This window comes from Podarcis filfolensis, assembly GCF_964270895.1.
Source record: "Podarcis filfolensis genome assembly, chromosome: 13".
Lineage (NCBI taxonomy): Eukaryota > Metazoa > Chordata > Lepidosauria > Squamata > Lacertidae > Podarcis > Podarcis filfolensis.
In genome coordinates, this window is record NC_139615.1 from 29,016,689 (window position 1) to 29,041,177 (window position 24,489).

At 45.1% G+C, this 24,489-nt stretch overlaps 1 protein-coding gene across 1 annotated transcript in view; it reads right to left on the reverse strand.

Moving 5' to 3' along the window:
- Positions 1 to 903: 903 nt before the first annotated feature.
- Positions 904 to 24,489, reverse strand: part of LOC310748664 (uncharacterized protein) — a 31,252-nt gene continuing 7,666 nt past the window's right edge. The window contains exons 5-15 of the mRNA XM_083584512.1: positions 24,148 to 24,309; positions 23,909 to 24,034; positions 23,337 to 23,557; positions 21,637 to 21,784; positions 7,144 to 7,671; positions 5,202 to 5,284; positions 3,795 to 3,951; positions 2,966 to 3,127; positions 2,725 to 2,850; positions 2,002 to 2,222; positions 904 to 1,465 (exon numbers count right to left, since the gene is read on the reverse strand). Coding sequence (XP_083440638.1) covers positions 1,153 to 1,465; positions 2,002 to 2,222; positions 2,725 to 2,850; positions 2,966 to 3,127; positions 3,795 to 3,951; positions 5,202 to 5,284; positions 7,144 to 7,671; positions 21,637 to 21,784; positions 23,337 to 23,557; positions 23,909 to 24,034; positions 24,148 to 24,309 — 2,247 coding nt within the window. The 3' untranslated portion in view covers positions 904 to 1,152. The remainder of the gene's footprint in view (positions 1,466 to 2,001; positions 2,223 to 2,724; positions 2,851 to 2,965; positions 3,128 to 3,794; positions 3,952 to 5,201; positions 5,285 to 7,143; positions 7,672 to 21,636; positions 21,785 to 23,336; positions 23,558 to 23,908; positions 24,035 to 24,147; positions 24,310 to 24,489) is intronic.

Consider the following 24,489-nt stretch of genomic DNA (forward strand, 5'->3'; position numbering starts at 1 on the left):
CTATCTATTTCTTTTGAGAGACAATTCATATGTTCCAGGTCCTGGAAACACCTTAGTTCACAATCTTCATCAAAATGCTATTATATAGCCCCTCATCTAATCTTAATTAAGTAGTCCACGTGTGTGTGTGTGTGTGTGTGTGTGTGTGTGTGTGTGTATAATGGGATATTCTGTAGAAATGGTAAATCCAAATTAAATGGGAAGATGAGATGGGACGGCATTTTGATAAGGACAACTTTGTGTGGATTCTGCATGAAACATGCATTCATGAACAGCACCAAGGCGACAATGAACTCTGGAAGCATCCCTTGTTCAGCCAACCCAGGACTGACCCAAGACATTTTGCTGTCTGGAACAGGAAATGGTGCTTCCCCAGAGGCAGAAAATCCCACAAGCAACTCCCTTCCTCCCAGCAAATAAAAGAATTACAATAATTATTTCACAATCAGTGTGCTGCCTTTCATGACTCCTAATATTAATGGCCTGAGACAGCCACCTCATCCTATCTCAGAGTGGTCCTGTTAGGCCTTTTATCTGGCCCTCAGAACTCTCTCTAGGCCACCCACCCACCACAGGGTACACCCTTCATTGGCCCTCCTTCAAATCCAAGAGTTTTCGCTTTGCTGAAATGTGTCATTGAACTCTGACAATGCCTCGTGTTTGTCTGGATAGAGGACAGAGGGGTGTTAGAATGTGTGTACTAACTATCCTACTGAACAAAGGTAAAATGTACCTTTGTTGTTCCATCGGCTTTTGCCTCTGGTCCCTTCCATCCCTGAAAAGTGTCACCACTTCTGCCCCTGGAGAACCTAATCTCCTTCTGGAAACTCTTGGTCCTGTGTCATAAACAAACATCTGCTTAGAAAAACATACAGCGGTTGCCACATTTTTTGTATGCCAGAAAACAAACGTTTATTAAGAAGTCACCCGAGGATCTTCCGTGCATCCCGGAAAGCATGAAAGCAGCAGGGAAGGGAGGAACCATGCTACCAGAGCCACCTTGTAGGCAGAACGTGCCTAACTTTTAAAGCAAGGTTCCTAGAGGAGTTTTCTAAGCATAGGATAGGAGTACATAAATTCCCCTTCCCCTCTAGGTTCAGGTCCTCGTCTGTTCCATGTTGCCTTTGGATTTGGTCCCCAGGCACTGAGATTTCACATGCGGCAGATCTTAGTGTTGATCCGTGGGCCTGGTGGTCCTGGTGGGCATGGGCCACAAGGGGGTGGGCACATTGGACCACGTGGGCCACAGGGAGGAGGGCCACAGGGTGGAGGGCCACATGAGACAAACTTTGGCCCACAGGGGTTGACACATGAGGGAGCCAGGTTAGGCTCCACCACGGGCACACATGGCTTGCAGGTTGGTGGGCAGGCGGGGGCACAGACTGGCTCTGGCACACAAACTGGCCGGCAGACAGATGACCGAATGGCGGTCGTGCACTCTGGATCACAGGGGCGATTGGGCAGCCTGGAAAAGAAGAACACATCCATGGTTAGACAAGACGAGTGTTGTTTCCAAATAGCTGCTCTTAGGACCACAGCATAGATAAGTTGTTAAAACCGTGTTTATGGAAGACAATCTTACTCGGCTATGAGTGATCGCCAAAGAAGAAGTTTCAGGTACAAGTTCCAGGCTGTATGGTGCTTGTGGATCCACTCAACTTGTCTATCCTCTGCTGGGAGGGGGGGAATAGCTCAGTAGTGTTTACACTGATTAACAGAAGTCCTCTAGGATTTCTGACTGGGGTCTCTCTGAGGCCCACCTGGAAATGCCAGGTGTTGCAGCTGGGACTGCATTCATTGTTCCATCCACTTTTGTCTCTGGCATGTGGTCCTTGGAAGGTGGACCAGAAGGGAAGGTGGCCTTTGGGGTAAGAAGGCTCTCTCTCTCTCTCTCCCCCACCCCACTATTGGATCACAGCTGAGTTGAGGTTAACATGCCTAAAGCCAAATCAATCCAGAAGAGGCCATTCTGGCATCGACTACTGCCCTCATCTTACGTACTTGCAGTCTTCTCCTTCCAACATGTTGCGGTAGGTGGTGATCTCACAGTCCAGGCGGGCTTTCTCGTCCAGGAGGGTCTTGTACTCGCAGTTCTGGCGCTCAATGTCACAGCGGATTTCGGCCAGCTGGGCCTCCACGTTGCTGATCAGGCACTGGAGCTGGGAGAGCTGGGTGCAGTAGCGGGATTCTGTTTCTTGCAAAGTGCCCTCCAGAGCCCCTTTCTGAGAAACGGAGAAGAAGGCAAGAGAGAGAGAGTGAGAGAAATTCATCAGGGCATGTTCTGCGCACACAGCAAAACGAACTCAATGGTGCCATAATGCAAGGGTAGCCAACCCGATATCCTCCAAATATTGTTGGACTACAACTCCCATCATCCCTGGCCCTTGGCCTTGCTGGCTGGGGTAGATGGGAGTTGGAGTCCAATAACATCTGGAGGGCACTGGCAGGGACTGGCAAAATGCTGATGAGTGTGCACTGGGGGAAGGGAGTCTGGAGTCTGACTCGAGAGAGGGGGGCAGTGATTTGTGGGGACCTCTACCAGCCAGGATGCAAGAGTCAGAGGAAGGGGAAGCTTCAGAGCTGGAGGGTAGAGGAGAGTATGGGTTGGAAGAAGAGAGGGGAAAGGCATGACAGACAGGAGTACGATTCACAAGATAGTGTGAACATGCAAATAGTACTGCTGAACAATGTACCCGACATGGAGCATTCTGGATTCCTACTCACCATGCTCTGCTGAGCCTGTAAGTCAATCTCCAGGGCTTGAACACAACGTCTTGTCTCAATGATTTCTGTCTGGCAGCACTGCAGCTGTTCTCCACTGGAGAGCACTTCCCTGTTGAGCTCTTCCATCTGGTGAATATTTTAAAAAGTCCAGAAATTAGAAGGTCACGGGGGTTCTGTCATGAAAGATGGTCAGTGAGACACCTGATTGGGATGGAATTGGCCACTGAGGAGGAGGACCTACCTGTGTACAGTACCAGTCCTCAACTTCCCGGCGATTCTTTTCAAGATCAGCCTCATACTGGCACCGCATCTCATCCAGGACCTTGTTGAGGTTGCAAGATGGGGCAGCATCCACCTCCACATTGATGCGGTCACCGAGCTGGGAGCGAAGGGCACAGGACTCCTGCAGGAGAGAACAAAGAGGGGAATATATCTGGAGCCATTTATCATCATTTGCATATCACTTATTCAAAGGCACTGCTGAATATAATTTGGTTGGCTCTTTGATGGTAGACTGGTATTGCAAACTGGTTCCCTGTTTGGGACTTGGACCCTGATGGAATTTTGATTTGGGGAGATTCAGTGGAATGGGTGCACAGATGGCCATAGTTTGACTAGATAGAAATTTACTCTAGTGGTTGGTGACCCTTAGGGATTTTGCCCTTTACCCATTGTGTATTGGTTGGTTGCATAAGTTGTCCAAAACTCTGCATGTATTTATCCTGGAATGCCCTTATCTCTGTTGGTGGTCTAGATTGTGAAGACCAATCTCAAGGTGGACTAGGTGGATAGATGTCCCTGGTTTTTGATGTGAACTGGTCTAGACCAGGGGTAGCCAATGTGGTACCTTCTGGATGTTGCTGGACTACAACTCTCATTATCCCTGCCCACTGGCCATGCTTACTGGGTCTGATGGGAGTTGTAGTCCAACAACATCCAGAGGACCTCATGTTGACTACCCATGGACTAGAAGATGATCCCAGTGCACTTCCAGCTCCAAAGATCTATGCTCCTTCACCCGTGGTTCAGCACCTGTTCTGGTTTTGGTAGAAGAGATGTTTGGGACATACCTCCTCGTGGTTTTTCTTCAGGCACATCATCTCCTCAGTCAAGGACTCGAGCTGAGCTTCCAGGTCAGCCCTGCATAGGGTGAGGTCATCCAGCACTCTCCGAAGGCCATTGATGTCAGCCTCATCCCGCTGACGCAGACTTAGCTCATAATCATACCTTCAGGGGGAGGAAAGACAGATTATCACAGCATAGCTGAGAGGGCAGAATGTTAAACCTGGACCAAGGACTGCTGAGTACCAATCCAAGCTCCAGTGGGCAGCAGTTCTCACTCTCTTCTGCTACTCTAAGGTCATCCAGAGCACAGCAAGCCACTGGGATTGTTTCTGCTCAGCAGCGCCTGTGTGGCGACAATCCCCACTGGGAGTGGGACTTGCAGTAAACACCGAAAGCAAGTCCTACTTTCAGCAGGAATCTTTGCAGCCCCAGCTTGGGACCAAGCCCTAGCTTCAATGATTCTTCCTTTCCAGTCCCAACTTAAATTAAAGTCAATCTGTAAAGGAGAAAAAGAAGAATGATGAGCACACAAATGTGCTCTCGATTCCTCCTCTGAAGTTTGACACCTGGTGATTGATGGGTTGGCTGCCCTATCCAGCTGACAAAGGTGGCCCTTGGAGGGTGGGCCAGATCTGGATCCAGTTTCCCATCTCTGCTTTGAGTAGGTGCCATACACCTCAAGGAGACTTACCTCTAAGCAGACATGGATAACTGTCCTACGCTTTTGTATTCTCAGTGGCAGGGTGATCTACAAATGTGTGTCTGTGGGTCCATGCCTTTTCTGGTGCATGTTTATGGGGCTGCTAAAATGTGAGCGATTTTGTATGCGTCTTTTCTGAAATCAAGGAGTGTGATACTATGTGTGCATTCTGTGTGTTTTTGTGGGGGACAGGACAGTTGGACAATTACTCTTAGGGCCTTAAACCTGTTGTAAACCAATAGATGAGTTGGAGCTTACATTGTTGATTTCAGGCTTACGTTGATATGTTCCTGGTACAAAAATGTACAGCCAGTTGTCAGAGGACTTCCAAATGGAATTTTCATCTGAATTCCACTGAATTCCTTTAATGTGGAAGCTTGCCTTCTTAGCGCTGCTGGCTATTCCTTAGCAAAACAGTCCTCATTTTAGAACTGCCTGGGTCTTTGTAGAAGAGACATCAACACTTCCCAATAATAATTTAGCTTGAAAGTGGTGATCTGGCAGCCCTTAGTACTATCAGCAGTCACTGTTTTCAGCCTGGTTTCCCTACAAAACTGCTATCGGTGAGCCTCTGTTTTCTTTCTGGGAATCATAGTAACACAAGCTGGTTTGAATGATACCATGGGGTGGTGGTGGGGTGGGGAGTATGACAACATACAGGGTGAGAGTGGTTGGCTAGCTTTGACCCCCCCACACCAAAAAAAAATCTTACTTGGTGCAATAGTCATCAGAAGCCATTTTGAGATTGTCAATATCCAGGCAGAGTCTTGCATTGTCAGCCTTAGTACAGCAAATCTGGAAAGAAACCCCCCAGAGATATTTCATTTTAATCCAGCCAGATGGATTAGGTGGGAGCAGATGGAGAGCATCACAGAATGATAGCTCCTGCTGGATCAGGCCAAAGGCTCATTGAGCCCAGCATCCTGTAGCTGAAGTGACCAACCAGATATCTATAGAAAGCCCACAAGCAGAACCTGAATGCAACAATGCCCTCTCCACTTGTGGCTCCCAGCCACAGGCATTCAGAGGTCTCCTGCCTCCAACAACAGAGGGAGAACATGTTAGGCACTGAGAGCCTTCTTCTCCATGAATTTGTGCAATCCTGTTTTAAAGACACCCAGGTTGATGGGCATCACTACAGCATGAGAACAAATTCCATATTGCATTGCGTGACTTTCTTTTGCCTTAAGGCAGGTATAGGCAAACTCGGACCTCCAGATGTTTTGAGACTACAATTCCCATCATCCCTGACCACTGGTCCTGCTAGCTAGGGATGATGGGAGTTGTAGTCCCAAAACATCTGGAGGGCCGAGTTTGCCTATGCCTGCCTTAAGGGCATAGGAGCAGACACCTGAAGGGGGCAAGAAATGAGTCTTCATTTCGCTTCATTTCCTTCCTTTCCTTTCCTGGGAAATGATATATAATGAATTGAAAAGGGTGTTCAAAATAACGTTTGTAAAAAAACAACCCAGAAGCTTTTCTTTGGGGAATTATAGGGACAGAACTACCTAAACTGTACAGAAACTTATTTATCTATGCAACTACAGTGGCAAGAATGTTACTTGCCCCAAAATGGAAAGAAGCAGAAGTCCCAGCAAAGGAAGAATGCATAGAAAAACTTACGGAATATGCAGAAATGGCCAAACCTACCAGAAGAATAAGAAATCAAGATAACAAAGTATTTATAAAAGAATGGAAATGGTTTATTGAATTACAGCCAAATTGTAAACAGATAAGAACGTTGGCAGGATTATGGCAATAACCTGCAGTTTTATAAGAGTATATATTTAAAGTAGATGAGTAAATGAGCAAATTAAGTTAATTTGGATATGCAGAAGACATTGGGGGGAAATTAAGGAACTGCAGAAAGAGGCGGGAAGGAAGTCAAGTTTTGAAATGTTAAAATGATTGTAAAATTAGTGAAATGTATAAAACTGAAAATATAAATAAAATGTTAAAAAATGAGTCTTCAGCTACCCCTTTAAAGCTTGCATCAAAGGGCAGATCTGAAGCAAGGACAGAATGACTCTCACTCTTTCCTTGTAATGATGATGATGATGATGATGATGATGATGATAATAATAATAATAATAATAATAATAATAATAATAATAATAGATTTATAGCCCAGCCACTCTGGGCGGCTCCCAACAGAATATTAAAAACACGATAAAACATCAGTCATTAAAAACTTCCCTAAAGCCTTCAGATGTCTTCTAAAAGTCAGATAGCTGTTTATTTCTTTGACATCTGACGGGAGGGCGTTCCACAGGGCGGGCGCCACTACCGAGAAGGCCCTCTGCCTGGTTCCCTGTAGCTTCACTTTTTGCAGTGAGGGAGCTGCCAGAAGGCCCTCAGAGCTGGCTGAATTATGGGGGTGGAGATGCTCTTTCAGTTATACTGGGCTGAGGCCATTTAGGGCTTTAAAGGTCAGCGCCAACACTTTGAATTGCGCTGGGAGCCAATGGAGGTCTTTCAGGACTGATGTTATGTGATCTCGGCGGCCACTCCCAGTCACCAGTCTTATTGCCGCACTCTAAAACCACTCTAAAACCAAATAAATCCAGAAGACTCCATAAATAACCAAAGTTTCCATGGAACTGGACGACCGTGGAAGACACTCCCTCCACACACACACATGAGCCATTCCTTACCTGTTGCTGGAGCTCGTCAATGTTGCAGTAAAAAGGTTTGAAGTCGGTGCACACGTAAGCATTTTCGCACTCGTACCAGTCTCGGATCTTGCACTCCAGGTCAGCGTTCTCTTGTTCCAGGCAGCGCACCCTTTCCAGATAGTTCCCCAGGCGGCTGTTCAGGAACTCCATGGTTTCCTTCTCATTGCAGTTGAGGATCCCTTCGTTGTGGCCGACAGGGTAGCAGTTCAGAGGGCGGGCAGGAGGAGGGATGCAGGGTGGAGGGACACAAGAGGAGCCCATGCTAGGAGGTGGAAGGCGAGTAGATGACATGTGGCCCCCACTTCGGCAGCTGTTGTGGAGAGACGAGGCTGTATGGCCTGGAGGGGGCAGGCAGACGCTGGATCGCCGAGGAGGAAGGCAAGGCCCGGGCCGGCAGTTGACTGAGGCAGCGCTGTTTGGGTGGCAGTTTGCTGTGACCCGGCAAGGGCCTCTGAGAGACCCGCAAGTGCGAGTGGAAGTGGTGGCAGCCATGGTTGAAAGGAGCAGCTAGATGGAGGAAATGAGTGAAGAGACCCACGAAACCCAAGTCTGACAGATGATCTCCTTCCTAGAGCTTTTTTATACCATGAGCACTGGGGTGTTAGCTCCTTTACGAGGCTTTCTCCTCGTTAATATTTGTGGCGATTCCTGCCCGGCTTCTCATTAGCCTGCTCATTACTTGCTTGAAAAGCATTTCTTGGCTTATAAATTTGCCCTTCCGCCTCACACTTCACTTGCAGAGTCAGGACTCTGCTTGATGGCTGAGTCCCTGGAATGACAGTTTTTATGGGATGTCATCAAAGCGGTCTGTCAGCATCAAACACCAACCTTCAGTCCCTGGGCGTTGGTCATTTGAGCAGAATTATGGGCTTGGTGTTTCGCAGTGGGATTGCCCCTTTCCCTCCTTCTGCCCTACTTTGACCAACCGAAAAGCCAAGTCAGGATCTCTGGTAGACAGCAATCATGAACCTGAGACCTTCTGGAAATTCTACTCCAGATATCTCCTGCTCTGCCCTCATAACTGGTGAAAGGACACCCAGGTAGCTTCTTCTGCCAGATGTGCACAGTCTTTACAGCAGAAGAGATTTCTGGATCCTATACTGAGTCCGCTAGCCTTATCTGCTCTCCTAGTCTGCTTCCTGCCTTATTGAACAGGAAGTTCAGCTGTGGAACAGATCTGCCGGGAATGCAGTAATTGCATCCCACACTGCGGATCGTGCATTCAGCAAGGGGTTGACATGGAGGACCTCCAAGGTCTCTTTTGGCTCTCTGTATCTGTGAGTTGAGATGCCTGCTTCTTGGGAGAAAAGCAATAACAAACCTAGACAGCATCTTAAAAAGCAGAGTCATCACCTTGCCAACAAAGGTCCATATGGTTAAAGCTATGGTTTTCCCAGTAGTGATGTATGGAAGTGAGAGCTGGACCATCAAGAAGGCTGATCGCCGAAGAAGTGATGCTTTTGAATTATGGTGCTGGAGGAGACTCTTGAGAGTCCCATGGACTGCAAGAAGATCAAACGCATCCATTCTTAAGGAAATGAGCCCTGAGTGCTCACTGGAAGGACAGATCGTGAAGCTGAGGCTCCAATACTTTGGCCACCTCATGAGAAGAGAAGACTCCCTGGAAAAGACCCTGATGTTGGGAAAGATGGAGGGCACAAGGAGAAGGGGACAACAGAGGACGAGATGGTTGGACAGTGTTCTCGAAGCTACCAGCATGAGTTTTACTAAACTGCGGGAGGCAGTGGAAGACAGAAGTGCCTGGCATGCTCTGGTCCATGGGGTCATGAAGAGTTGGACACGACTAAATGACTAAACGACAACAACAGCACCTGTGATTTGACTTTTCTCTGGGTCAGAATGCATGGTTTGTAGACAACGGCAGGACTAGCTGTTGCGGTGAGAAGACTGCAATTGAAGCCAACATTTTACATGCAACTCTGGCCACTTTCCCCTGAATATTGGAAGTACTTTGCATTCCATTAAGTACATAATGCAAATGAATGAACTAATGAAATAAAAAAAGTCTTTTAAGTGCAGATTGCTATCCCAGTCTGTATATATACTGGGTACTGGATTTGAAAGTTAGGTTTTTAGGTTTTTCTCATATATATATGCATAATAGCATCTTTTGTGGGCTTTTACATATGGCATTGTTTGTTATTCTCGATGTTTTTGCTGTAAAATCACTTGTAGATATTTTATGGGCAGCAATTCATCAATAGAATCAAATGAACACTTAAATAAATATTCTTTTGCTTATTAATTTCTCTCCACTGTTATTCAGGAAGAAGAAAAACAGCAACAGGCTGTGGACCAGGTAGACTGTTTCCTCCAGTTTTGCTTCAGGGGAATTATTCTCTGCTTGTAAAAGTTGAGCTTTGGCCTTTTTTCACCTGCTCTTTCCTACTTTAAGGGGACACTAGTCTTGCTCATGATGTATTTATTGACCCTGCCAACGTCCCCCTCAAAACGTTTTAGTGCAAACTCAGTGAGAGTGCTTCCAGACTGTCACTATTTGGTGGGTGGGATTCAGCAGCCTAGGGGCAAATCCATATTGTGCGATTGAAGTGGTTTGGGCATTCTTATAAAAGAAATCAAACTTTTTACAGTAAGGAAAGTGATGGATTTATGTGGGATAACAATTGCATGTTGCAGCATCATACAACTTCAGAACAAACAAACAATTGATATTGTATAATCTCCCTGCAAACTTTGTGCCAACAAATCAGGGTGAATGCTCAGCATCTGGAAGTGACCCAAGTCTCTAATTAAAGATCTCTAGGTAGTTTGCAAGCAGAAGTGTGGAAAGGGGCAATTACAGTGTGACAGTAAAGTAAAATGTGGGGTGAGAAACATCAAAGTAAAATCTTGCTGAACATATTTTTTTTTTTACTATTGAGTCAAGATTCCAAGAGAGGACAGCAGATCAAGCAAGACGGAGTATCAGCAGAATGGAGACCAAGAGCTCTGTATGACAGTAGCCCTTAGTGCTCCAGTTTGCAGATATAATTCTATCCAACTATAACGAAAGAGAAATTCTGTGCATAAGGTGTGTGTTTTCACTCCCATTTCCTGCTAGAATAGCCAATGTATGACTTAGAACAACAGACGTTCTGCTGGAGAAGAAATTTGGCTGGATCTACACACAGGGAAAAACACACACTATAAATAAGTATATATAGATTTTATTGCATTAGCCGTGTGGCCATAGCACGATATACATAGAAATAACAGCATAACATAAAATGGGGGTGGGGAGGTAAAGGTAGATATCGTCCTGGGCAAATACTTAAAGGGGGGGGGAAGGAGATAACAGAAACAACAGGGGATTTAAAACATCGAATGACCGATAGTTCAAGAATAAAAAGACAAAAAACTGCTGAGGCTGGAGGAGGATCATTAAAGGGGTCCTTCAGCTCCTCAGATTTGTCCTAGCTCCATTGTCCTTGTACTATAAAGCTACTTGGAACTTCATCCGATTGTGCAGAGTATCGACTACAGCTGTGGTGTTGAAAAAGAAGTTAGTGCAGCTTTCCTCTTCATCACACTGAGCAGGAAGTTAGCTGTCATCTCGGTGATCCAACAATCAGAATCTTGCAAAAAGAGGGACACTATCCAGGGCTGGATTGGGAGATGAAGCTTGTTCATGAGAGGAGTTAAAAACCGAGATCTTTCATCTGTCCAGTTGGGACAGAAGAGCATTACATGTTCCATAGTCTCCAGGGCCGAGTCATTACAGTTGCATGTTCTGTTTGCGATGGGGACTCTGGAATAACGACCCGACAGAACTGCTGTAGGAAAACAGTTGAGACGGGCGCAGGTAAAGGCCCTTCGCTTAGCCTCCGAAGAAATTGTGAAGCAGTATAGAGGGATTCCTTCAGGGGGAGGAATAGCTAGGGCTAGGCCTGAACACGGCCCTCTTGCATCGGCAGCTGTGTTAGAGAAGTCAAGTAGCTGTAACTTCTTTTTAATTGAAGGTAGGGCCGCCGGACTGATACACTCTAATTTAAGAACAGTTTTGCAATTCAGATTAAAAAGAGAGCGGAGTTTGAGGTTGATTGTAGTTTTCCAAGGGGAATTATGAATATCTCTTAGGATCAGATTGGAAAAACCACCTCTAATTCGAGCATCCGATGCTAGTAGGTGGGAGCTATAGGAAATGGCTCGACACCATGCTCGTTTTACAATTGAGGGCTGGGCGAACTCAAGTCGTAGGGCTGCACCTGAGACGCATCTCGGGACACTGGAAAGAGATCTCAGAAACATATGAAGTGGGCGATCCAAGTTACCTGATATTGCTGTAGTCCATACTTCACAGCCATATAATAGTTTAGGAACAACTTTGGCATTAAATATTTGAATTGCTGCTGGAAGGTGTTTGCCGCCCTTCTGGTGGTAAAATCGGACAATGGCATTGGAGGTCGTGGTTGCGGCGAAAAAGGCAGATTGTAGATGGGTAGTCCAGGAGAGATTATAAGTGAATATTAAGCCTAGATATTTAAAGGCTTTTACCTTTTCTAAGTAGCCACCTGTGATCTTAAGCGGCTCCAGCTTGAGTTTGCGAGAACGAGTGAAGTGAAGGACTTTCGATTTTTTATAATTAATATTAAGAGCTTCCGCCTTACAATAGGCGATAAATGCATTAACTGCATTTGCCAAGTCCGCAGCTGTTCTGGATAAGATGACAGCATCATCTGCATAGAAAAGGGAAGCAACGGGGTGACCTGCTAAGTGAGGTGGATACTTAGTTGCTAGCTTCAAAGGGGAAATTGCATCATGAAGATAGAGATTAAACAGTAAAGGGGCCAAGAGACAACCTTGTCGGACGCCCTTGGCCGTTGGGAATGGGGTGGTAAGGGAGCCGTTGGGACCACTTCGGACGCAAGCTGTGGTGTTTGAATAAAGGGAAATAATTAGGGAGAGGAGGTGTGGATCAATTCCCAGACGGGCAAGTTTGGACCATAATCTCTGCCTAGGAATGGAATCAAAGGCGGCCTCCAGGTCCATGAAAGCGGCAAATAAGTGGCCTTGCCTTGGTGCAGTGTATTTACTGGCAAGGTGATAAAGAGTTAGACAGTGGTCCATGGTTGATGCTGACTTTCGGAAGCCAATCTGTTCTAGCGGTAGAATGTTCCTCTCCTGGACCCATGAAAGAAGTTCTTCCAGTAAAACAGCGGCAAATATTTTTCCCGGAATAGATAATAAACTAATGGGGCGATAGTTCCTAGGGATGTTTGGCTGGCCGCCTTTGAAGATCGGAACTATTATAGCTTCTCTCCAGGAGTCGGGGATGTCTAGGGCGGAGGAGATAGCGGTGAATACAGGAGTCAGCTGTTCGCTCCACCAAATAGGATCAGTCAGGAAAAGGTCCAACGGGACCATGTCTGGGCCGGGGGCCTTATTCCTTCGCATGGTCATTATGATGTTGAAGATGCGAGTTGAGGTAAAGTTTATTGAAGAAGTGGGACTAAGAGAACTGGAACAGAAGTCCGACGGGGGGTGAAGGAGATCTACGAGATGATTTGGAGAGGCGAAACTGGTTGAATAATAGGCAATCCATTCGTCAGCGGAAATCTGGGTAGCTGAATTGAGTGGTGCCGAAGGTCTAACTAAGCGCCAAAAGGAGCGGGAGTCATGCCTCTCTACAGCCGAACGAAGAGTGGACCAAGCCTCTAGGATGTGCTGCTGTTTCTTGCAATGAATCATGTTTCTGTATGTCCTTTTAATATCTATGAGCTTTACACGGGTTTGGGGGTCGTTGGAAAATTTGATGATTCTGACCATTTTCCTAATTCGCCTTCTGAGGGCTTTACATTCCTTGTCAAACCAAGGTGATTCAGAGAAGAGGCGTTGGTGGATAGGCGAGGTGGTGGTTGTGAAAGTTGTTGAGAAAGCATCAATTAATTTCCGATATTGGTCAGCGGGCAGAATTGGGTCAGAAAGAACAGCAGACATATCAAATGATTTTTGTATGTCCAGGGCTAGAGAGGAACTGAGGCTTGTCCATTTCTTTGTTTTGTATACTGGGTGACTTTGTGCCGTAGAACTATAGTTTGAGGGGGCTGAAAATGGCTCTATTAGGTTTAACAATAGAGTCAATGGGAGGTGGTCACCACCAAAATATTCAGCCACTTCCATTTTTGTAGAAATTGAGAATAGCTCCGGCGACAATAAAATATAGTCGACCACACTGGTTCCCCGGGAAGTGATGCACGTTAACTGCTGCGAGGACAAGGGAGTGATGTTACCATTCGCAATGCAAAGATCATTTTCCATGGCCAATTGGGCCATCAGCCTCCCCGACGCATTTGTCACAGGATCAAGAGAGCATCTGTTTCCCCAGGGGGGCTGCAGGGGATTGTCCAAGAGTGCTGCGGGAGATAATATATCATCGTCGTTAGGACCTATTCTTGCATTAAAGTCACCTAAGAGGATTTGGGGAAGTCCTGGGTTAGTTATTTGGAGGTCATGGAGCCAAGACGAAAGTTCAGACCACCTTTCATTGCGGTCGAAATCATTGATTACTGGGGGCAGATATACTGTAGTTATCAACCATGGGCTTTTGGTCTTTGGAAGATGGATCTTTATAGTGAGAAAGTAAGGGGAAGATTTAATTTCCTCGCAAATAGTGAGGGATAAGTTGGTTGAAATAAGACAGGCGAGGCCAACTTGGGGGCGACCCCTGTTGGTTAGTTTACGAGCACAGGAGCTAAAGGAGCAATAATTAGGGAAAGCGATACTTTGTTGGGACCAGGTCTCTTGAAGGCACACAATATCAAAAGAAGAGATGAAGTTTATTGCCTCAGGATCCATTCGCTTTGTCGCCCAGCCGTTAACATTCCAGGAGACAATTTTGAGGCTCTGGGAAGGATTGGATGCGTCTTTAAAGGAAGGAACTGCTTTTTCTTGATTTGTGGGTGAGGATTGAGTCTGTTTATACCTAATGATGTCGAATTTCCGCGGAGATAGAGAGCCGGCTGGTGTTTGCCTCTGGTCTGATCTTTGTCAATTATTTCCCAAGGTGCTTTTAGGGATTACTCTTATATGAACCGGCCCATTACTCTCCATACATGGCAAACTAGCCAAGTGTTCTATAGTTTCGGCTGTTAAGTGTTGAATACTGACATTAGAGGTCACCGGGCCTTTGAAGTGTGTTATCTCTTTCCGTAAGTATTCTTCCGGTACCTGATTATGGCCTAATTCTGCCTCGTCTAGGTACCTCAGCTTGTCCCAAGAGCCTGGTGAGTTCACCTTGGGGATGGTTCTCCTTGTTGGAGGTGGTGTAGTGTTCTCTTCAGTGTGCTGGGCTTCCTTGATTGGAGGTAGGTTAATCTCAGCCATTGTCTGAAGGTAACGTGGCCGACAGGCCGCTGGGTTTTGTTCTTGTATAGGGTTCAAATTATAGGAAGTCTGGTCCTTATTGTGGGCGTCCACATTAATTTCCTTATTTATATCTCTCCCAGCCAGCTTAACTCTTAGCAAATCTAGTCTTTCTAATATTTCAGTTTGTATTGGAGATGGAAAATGGCAAAATTGCCTAATTAAGGTATTTTCTTCCACGGAGAAAAGGTCCTCATCTTCATTCTCTTGAAATCGCAGATCTTGCAGGTGAGCATCTTTCCTTTTTAGTTTTTGAGGCTCTTGTTTCTGGAGACCAGGCCAGGTTCTGGGAGGTTGTTTCTCCTTACTATGGTTTGCAAGTTTAGTTTCCAGAAGGGGATTCGGTGGAGCCTTGTTTTCAAAAAATCTGAGAATTTTTATCTGGGCCTTTAAGAATATATATCTTGATCTGTAGATAAACCTGGCCAGGTTCTGATCTCTAAATGTAATCATTGCTCTCATTGAGCAACCATCATGATGCAAATAATCTACAGAAGTAATGTCATAAGGCTTTACTGCTCCTGGCAATATATCATTCAGAATGTTCAAGGAGCTCATTCTTCGATCTTTCCCTGAAAGGAAGCCCTTTGATTTTGGGAAGTTTGTAAATACCAATTTTTGGGGATTTAAAGTCAAGTTCCAACATCTAGCCTGGGTAAAGGCTTGCCCATCTTGTATAATGTTGTCATTGCGATTGGGCATTGCATCGTCCCCATTTCTCTGTTTGCTAAGCGGTTTGCTGCCTTCATTGTTAGGGACCACTTCTCTCCCAGATTCTAGCTCACTGAGTGAACTGTTACCAGAGCTGTGGGACGTTGCTTCCATCCTCCCATTTAGTTCTGAACTATGGCTCGGAGATGCCATCTTGGCCATTAGCTGTGGCGATGACTTCTTTTTCCCCTTCCTGCCTTTCTCTTTTTTATCTCGTGCAGCAGATTTGTTTGAGTCCGATGGGAGTAGATTAAATAATTTCTGCCATTGTTTATGTCGGCTTATCTTTACTTTCCTTGTTGCTTTAATATTCTTAGTTTTCTTTTCCCTGGCTTTTGGTCTATTTTTTTGCAATTTCTTGGTTGTTACTGCTTGTCTCATCTTCACAGGTTCATCTGGGTTGTGCACAAGCTCATCTGGTTTATGCACTTGGGGTGCATCAGTTGCTGTTGTCTCTTTTGGTTGGGGAATAAAATTTTCCACAAGGGTCAGCAATAACCCATTTGTTATTGACAAGTAATTTTTTATGTTGAAAAGGTCTATATTTATATCTTGGAGGTGGGCCTGAAAATGGCCATCACTCGGTTCAGTTTGAGTATATTTAGAAGTGGGCGCCTGGTCTTGGTGGCGTGTTGTTAATTCTGCCAGGGGCCGCTGATTACAGGTGACAGAAATATTTTCCTCAAGTTTCTCCGCTAGAGCTAGCTCTTGCGCCAAGCTTCTTGGGGAATTTGTATTTCCAGAGTTTTGTTGAAGCTCTTTGAGGTAATGCGACCGTTCGAGATAAGTAGGGGGGGGAGGAGTGACTTCGTCAATAATTAGTTCAATTTGTTCGCTCAAGCATTCCTCTCTCTTAGGGAAATAGTTTATAATTTTACTTTGTCTCTTTCCGGGTCCCGGGGGGCTAAGTGGCATATCTGGCAAGATACCCAACTCCTTACATATCTTTCTGGTGAGAACCATGTTGGGTAGTTGTCTTCCAATTAGAAAGCCAGTTGTCCCCAAGTGTTTCTACCTAATTTGTAGGACCGATGGATGAATGTGGGAATATCTGCAGCTTTCTCCTGCTTGCCTCATCAGCAAGCACTGATTCTCAATATGTTTCTTTGGTGGAGCAGGAAAAGGGAGGAAGGGAGGAAGGTTTGAGAGGTCTTCCGTCAGCTTCCAGTGTCCTTTTGCTGATAGAAGCTGATAGAAGCTGGGGGTTAATTGATATAAGGTGAAGGATGGTAATTATTTTCCAAGCCGAGCCTCTTTATCAGCCTGCTTTGCTGAAGACGGTCTTACTCGCACAGGCGGGACTCGAAGGGGACTTGCTTCAACCCTTTTTCGGAGTTTCAGATCACCCACCTTGAGTTTTCCTTTCCAGTGACGGGGGATCCCTTCACGGCAGGGGAGTCAGGCCAGACCTCTTCCCTTCCCCACTCATTCGTTTCAGGAGATTACTCAGCTCCACAGCACCAGATGCACAGCGGGGGGTGCGGCAAGGCAGCAAGGCTAAAGCTCGAGTCAGGAGGTAAAACAATAAAGCAATAAAAGCCCAGAGGGGTTTTAAAAACTACTTAAAACTGCTTGAAACCTATTCTAAAACAATAAAACAATAAAAGCCAGAGGGGGTTAAAGAAAAAACTACTTAAAAACTACTTAAAACTACTTAAAACTTAATCTAAAAGCGGACGAAGTTAACTAAGCTACTACCTTCGTCGCCATCTTGGCAATCTCCAATCTGCTATAAATTAAATCATTTTGTGCCCAGAAATTGCAGCACATAATTTTTAAATGCAGGGGGCTGTCAGAGCTTCGTTCTCATCAAAAGCCACATGCACTGAACTGATATTCCCCATGCCTACTCCACACATCTGTACAGGCTAGTTAAATTTATTTAATGGTAAGGAAAAGAAACGCGAGCACATGTTGCGATGCATTCCCCCATTCATTAATGCTTCACATACCACAGATCTGGAAGTAGGGGGTGCAGAAGACAAAAGCCAGAGCGGGGATGATACACGGAAACGTTATAAATAGCAATTGTTCAGTACAGCACGGGTGAAAACAGCAGGGGACTGAGGTTGGTGTGTGCACTGGCTTCCTGTATCGGTTGTCATCTGTGAGTCAGGAAGACGGGCTCTTCTCAAACAGGGATCCTTCCTGGCATCTCTACCACCAGCTGCTGCAGAAAACTGCCTTGGTGTGTTAAGACTTGATCCAGGCTAAGTTAGACCACATTCACACCATACATTCTTTGACAATACCACTTTAAAGAGCCATGGCTTTCCTCAAAGAACTCTGGGAGATGTAGTTTGTTAAGGGCATTCAGAGTTGTTAGGAGGTCCCTGTTCCCCTCACAGAATCCTTACAATTTGCAGAGTTTCCTGGGATGAGGGACTGATTGTTAAACCATTCTTGGAACTGTAGCTCCTCCTAACCACTCTTAGCATCCTTAACAGACTACATATCCCAGAATTCTTTGGGGGAAGCCATGACTGTTCAAAGTGGTATAATGATGTTTTAAAAGTACAGTGTTAATGTGGCCTTAGTTGCATTTATGAATCAACAGGAATGAAGTTGTGACTATCTGGTCCCATTGACTTACAGCGCAAGTCTGTTCAGGTCTACTCAAAAGTAAATCCCATTACGTTTAAATCGAGATAGTACCAATCTGTCAATTTTGGTTTCTCTCAGTTTCCAAGGTTTCACCAGTCTTAAATTTCTACCTCAGTTTGCAATTTAAAAGCAAAACAAAAACTCCACGACACATTTTCTCAGAATGGATACATTTGTACACATTTCTGCAAAGTGATTTCCCTTAAAATAACACATTTTGCATGCCATTTTCAACAATATATGCAGTTTTATGGACACTACCCCAGTATATATACATTTTCTGTATATGCTACCTGACTGAAAAACTGCATTGCAAAATTCAAAGAAGTGCAACTTTGAAGGGTGGCTGTGTTTTTGGTCCTTGTACTGTTTCAGAAAGCGCAAATTAGGTCAGTTGTCTCTAAATGAGAATCAAATTTAATTTCTCCCCTACCTGTACTGTTGATGAGGCTTCCTCCCTGATAAGTTAGGACTGCCGCATTAGTTTGGACACAGCCCATTATGAGTAGGCTGTCTTCTCCACATGTTAAGCTTGGCTCCACCCCCAATTTCTTATTGGACCCTGGGTCAATTATAAGAAGTTCTTTGTCATGCCTTGGTCTACAAAAGAGCAAGAGGCCGCTTGAAACTCACACTAATTTCTCTGTGTTACAGCTCCCCCCAGAGCCTCTCTTTCTTTCTGGTGACTGGGAGCGGCTGCCGAGACCACATAACACCGGTCTTGAAAGACCTACATTGGCTCCCAGTATGTTTCTGAGCACAATTCAAAGTGTTGGTGCTGACCTTTAAAGCCCTAAATGGCCTCAGCCCAGTATACCTGAAGGAGCGTCTCCACCCCCATCGTTCAACCTGGACACTGAGGTCCAACTCTGAGGGTCTTCTGGCAGTTCCCTCACTGCGAAAAGCAAAGTTACAAGGAACCAGGCAGAGGGCCTTCTCAGTAGTGGCACCCGCCCTGTGGAACACCCTCCCATCAGATGTCAAAGAAATAAACAACTATATGACATTTAGAAGACATCTGAAGGCAGCCCTGTTTAGGGAAGTTTTTAATGACTGATGTTTTAATGTATTTTTAATCTTTTGTTGGAAGCTGCCCAGAGTGGCTGGGGAAACCCAGCTAGATGGGAGAGGTATAAATAATAAATTATTATTATGTCTCACTGTCACTGTTTTGCTCAGCCCTTCTCATTCCCGAACCTTGAATTATCTTTTGTGGGCAGATTCTTAGGAAAGGATCTCTGCTCATTTGGTCTCAGATGAACCATTCAGCAGTCTTCTGTACTAGGTGGCTTTCTCAGCAAGGCTTGGTGCACTCAAGCCACCCAAATGCCTGTCCTCGGTCTTGCTACATCTCAATACATCCCACTGCCAGATCTAGACAAGACTGTCTGCAATCAGTTGTGGAGTAACTAGGAATGGCTTTCATAAGGCAGAGCAGGTGTGACCTGGGAGTGTGTCTCTGTCATGGATGAGATCTGTCCCTGGCTTGATTCTCCATAATTTGGACAATTGGTATTAATCAAGAGACGCCCTGGGCATATCCATGGGCTGCAATCAATCAGCTGCTGAAAGGACTCAGATTGGATCTTTGAAGGTATCTGAATGTGGGGGTTTTTGAAACTTGAGAATCCTTACAACAGTTGGGAAAGAGGGGGGAGGCTTTTGATTTATGCTCAACAAGGAATTTAACAAGGTTTTACTACGCCCTCCCCCCTTGACCGAGGCTGAATGGACTTTATTTAAAATTATCCCTGGACTGGACCAGGAGTGCTGTTGGTGCAGTGAAAAAAGAATGAATGGCTGCCGGACAGATCTAGTAAAGAGGCTGAAATTGAGAAAAGATCTTGTTTTTAACTGTGTGCTGAGGAAAAACTCCAGAGCAGAATTTTAATGGCAGAGACTGGATATGCACTCTGTGAGTTGTTTATGGCCGCAGCTCGTACACTAGTTCGTAAACAGCGGAAGGAATGGAATGCAACCTTGTACCATCCAGATAAACACTGCAAATAACTGAACAATGGAAGATAGTAATTAACTCTAACAGCACACCAGGTCTGGAACATCAATGTATATGAAGGACTACACACGTGAAACAGATTACTTATTTTTAAGATGTAACGGAGGTGCTGTTTGTAAGCTGAAAAACGTGGCCAGTTGGAAGAATGTTTAACGGCTAGTGAAGGTTGTCAGCTGAACTCTAAATAAGAAATGATGCGGCAATGTGAGGAAATGAAGATGATCATATGTTCGGAACAGGAGTGGGAAACTTGATTTTGCATTAAATTAAATTAATTTGGTTTGGTTTGTAATGATTTGGAAAATTAATAAAAAATAATTTGGGAAAGGAATGTCTTTCACAGCCTTCCCTTTGGTTTCATCCGTACATTTATAGACTGGGAAATTGCTGGACAGCATTTTGCATATAGACAATGTGTTCTTGCATTAGTACTTAGAATTTCATGGATACAAATGTTAACAGAAGTAGTTCATCGTTTGGGGGCTGCAGAAAACCAGGCAGAGGGCCATCTCGGTAGTGGCCCCTGCCCTGTGGAACGCCCTCCCATCAGATGTCAAAGAAATAAACAACTATCTGACATTTAGAAGACATCTGAAGGCAGCCCTGTTTGGGGAAGTTTTTAATGTCTGACATTTTAATGTATTTTTAATCTTTTGTTGGAAGCCTCCCAGAGTGGCTGGGGAAACCCAGCCAGATGGGCGGGGTATAAATATTATTATTGTTATTTTGTTTGGTGCTTGAATGTCCCTAGTTAGTGGAAGTATATCAGTGAGCATCACATTCCAATGGATGAGAGCAACTCAGGATTGTTAAATTCATTTATTTTAGTGTTGTGGAAGATGTAGGACTGTGCCTGAGCAAGTTTTTCTTTTAGGGGAAGAGCCTGAAGAACTGCTTCAGATGGAGGTGGCAAGAGGTGAAGTACTGGGGCTTCTTGGCAGATTAAAAGTAACAAGTCATCAGGCATCCACCTGAGAATTTCCAGCCATGGTACTATGATAGTCTCAGATAGGCATTTCATTTCTCTTCTAGCCTATACAGTGGTACCTCGGGTTACATACGCTTCAGGTTACAGACTCCGCTAACCCAGGAATAGTACCTCGGGTTAAGAATTTTGCTTCAGGATGAGAACAGAAATCGCGCAGCAGCAGCGCGGCGGCAGCGGGAGACCCCATTAGCTAAAGTGGTACCTCAGGTTAAGAACAGTTTCAGGTTAAGAACGGACCTCCAGAACAAATTAAATTCTTAACCCGAGGTACCACTGTAGCTACAAGGCCAGAAGGATAATGTCATGCCCCTTGCCTCAGGGGCCCAGTATTGGCTTTGGGAAGACTCTGGTTCAGATGATAGATAGGCATGGTCAAGATCACACTATTAAGTTTTTGTCCTTGATGCTATAACTGGCACACATCCTTTTGTCAGATAAAGTAAAATAACCAACACGTGTAGCTTCTAAGCAAGAAATGATAGAGGCTAGCACAAATGAAAGACAATGTAAGCCAACATTTCTCCATGCGATAGGAGGAAGACAAACAAAGGTTTATTGAAAATGCTGATATTTCATCCCAGTGGCTGAATCACTGTTGAAGTGAAGCGACTCTTTGATTTGAAAAGTTAACATAGGCACCAAAGTACTGAGGCACAATCAAGAAAGCAGAATATTAGGCCTGATAATATGTGCAGTGGCATAACAGAATGAAGATTTCTCCCTTCTGCCTGGACGGATTGGCTTTGTTTTTTGATGTATTGTTGTCTTAGAGGGTGAGGTGCTGGACTTGTTCCCGAGATGATATGATCTTCCCATCTTTAATCTCCTCTGTGATGGTGCGAATCTTTTTGGTGATCTGGGGGACCGGAGCACAGACTGGAGGGGGACATTCTGGCACACACGGAGCCCTAGGGAGCCTGAGGTTGCCAAGAGATTAGGGGTGAAAATGGGAAGGTGAAATTTGGCACAACATGCTTAATCCCATCAAGCTGCCCTTTGTCCTCCCACCCCTTAAAATTTTCCCCATCTTTTCCCAAATAGGAGCAACGGTGGTGCCCCTTAATTTCTGAGTCCACACACAGAATAAACAGGAAGACACTGCTTCCTGTTGCTGCTGAGTTAACTAAGGTCACAACTTTATTGAGTAGAGGAGATCTACATGTAGTCTGTCAGACTACAATTTGCATTCCGGGTCTTCTTGGACTACAGCTCCCATGAACCCTGGTCCCTGACCATCTTGCCTGGGTCTTGGAATCCAACCACATTTCTAGGGCTCGCATAATGCTTTAAGTCCCAGGTGTTGATGAAGGCAAAATGGCAGCCAGGATGCCAGCACCATTGCTGTCACCGCCACTTGCAACAATGGCAATAACAACCACAAAAAGTTGCCAAATTTCTCCAGCAGATTCTCCACCTGGTCAGCATTTTTTATCTTCCGCAATGCATTAGCCTTGTGGCATTCTGGGGCATTGGGTGGGTAGGTGTGTGGAAGGTAGCCACCATGAAAATGGTGGACAATAGATGGAGAAAATTCTGGAAAGTGGTCTTCTTTTTCTGAGGTTCTAAGAAAAAAACCAACTCCTCAAGAAGTCCTGAGAAATTAGAATGCCTCAGATCTTTTTCCCAAGTGGGAACCCCACATTCAGTTTGAAATGACACTTTAGTTGACATCTTCAGGTGGCAATTTTGATTGATGATCCAGCGTCGAGGGCCTTCTGGAGGTTCCCTCACTGTGAGGAGCCAAGATACAGGGAACCAGGCAAAGGGTCTTCTCGGTAGTGGCACCCACCCTGTGGAACACCCTCCCACCAGATGTCAAAGAGAACAACAACTACCAGACTTTTAGAAGACATCTGAAGGCAGCCCTGTTTAGGGAAGCTTTTAATATTTGATGCATTACTGTATTTTAATCTTTTGTTGGAAGCCGCCCAGAGTGGCTGGGGAAGCCCAGCCAGATGGGCGTAGTATAAATAAATTATTATTATTATTAGTAGTAGTAGCAGTAGTAGTAGTAGTAGTTTTCTATTTGTGGGAAACTTGTTATTTGTTTGTTGGAACAGTCCATCCTGCCACCTGAAATTGTACAGTCCACACACAGATTTACCACCTCAGAGAGAACTTCATAACTTTTAGACCTCACTTTGTCTAATGCTTGATAATAACTAACTAGCTAACAAACCAATTAACTAGCTAGCTAACTAATTTATTTATTTATACATACATACATCACCCATCTGGCTGAATTGCCCCAGCTGCTCTGGGCGGCTTCCAAGACACATAAAAACATAATAAAACATCAAACATTAATAATAACAATGCAAAAAAGCCACAATAACTTTAAAATAAACTACTTATATCAAAATAAAGTGATACTCAATAATTCATTAGAATCTAATAGTAAACAGTAGAAAGAACAACAAGCCTAAAATGGAGTTGTACAAACGCAATGCCCGTTTGAGTTATACATACTTGCAATCTTCTCCTTCCAGCAGACGTCGGTATGTTGTGATCTCTGCTTCTAGGCGTGTCTTGACATCCAGGAGAATCTTGTACTCGTGGCTTTGGCGCTCCATGTCGCACCGGAGGTCTCCTAGCTGACCTTCTATGTTGCTGATCAGGCACTGGAGCTGGGCCAGCTGGGTGCTATAGCGGGCCTCCGTTTCTTGCAGGGTGCACTCCAGAGCATTTTTCTGAGAGGGGAATAAGAGAGATAATTTTGAATGGAGAGCAGGGGGATTTCTCTTCTTTATGCACAGTCAACTGATCTCATGTTTCTAGGCCTCCCCAGGTAATAAGTTTCAAAGAATCATAGGCCTTGAAGAGGCTACGATCCAGTGATGGAAGAAATAAACAAAATGAATATATCCTCTCTGACCTTCCTCAACATTCCCACAAAATTCATGTCAGGTTATTTTTCAAGAAAACTATTTATGCAGACAAGGTATGGAAAGTTCCTCCTGGAGGTAGCAGATGGTCATCTGGACCACACAAGGCAAGATCCTCTCACAGCCCCCCCCAAAAAAATTATCCTCTTGACACACCATGTTATGTTGGGCATCCAGGTCAATCTCAAGGGCTTGGACAGTGTGCCTCAGCTCAATGATCTCTGACTGGCAGGTCTGCAGCTCTTCACCACTGGAGATCACCTGCTGGTTCAGCTCCTCCATCTAAAACAAGCAGGAAGGTAAAAAGAAGAAGTCAGAGAGGGCAGGCACCTCCATTTTAAGGTCAACCACTGGTCCTACATTACCACTTAGAGACGACTTCTCAGGATACCCACCTTAGAAGTGAACCACGTCTCAACGTCTCTGCGGTTTTTTTCAGCCAAGCTCTCATACTGACTCCGTATCTCATCCAGGATTTTGTTCAGGTCGCATGATGGGGCAGCATCCACCTCCACATTAACTCTGGCCCCGAGCTTTGAGCGCAGTCCATTTGCTTCCTGGAGGATGATAAGGCCCATGTTGCATAATGCACATTTCTGGGTGGTCATTGTTTGATATGGACCTCTATAGCAAAGAGTGAGTGAGGGTCATTGTACCTCCGCAGAGGGTTTGATTTAAAGCAGCACATGAGAGAGGCTGACTCCTCTTTATGCATGCTGTTTTCCTCCTTCTACAGC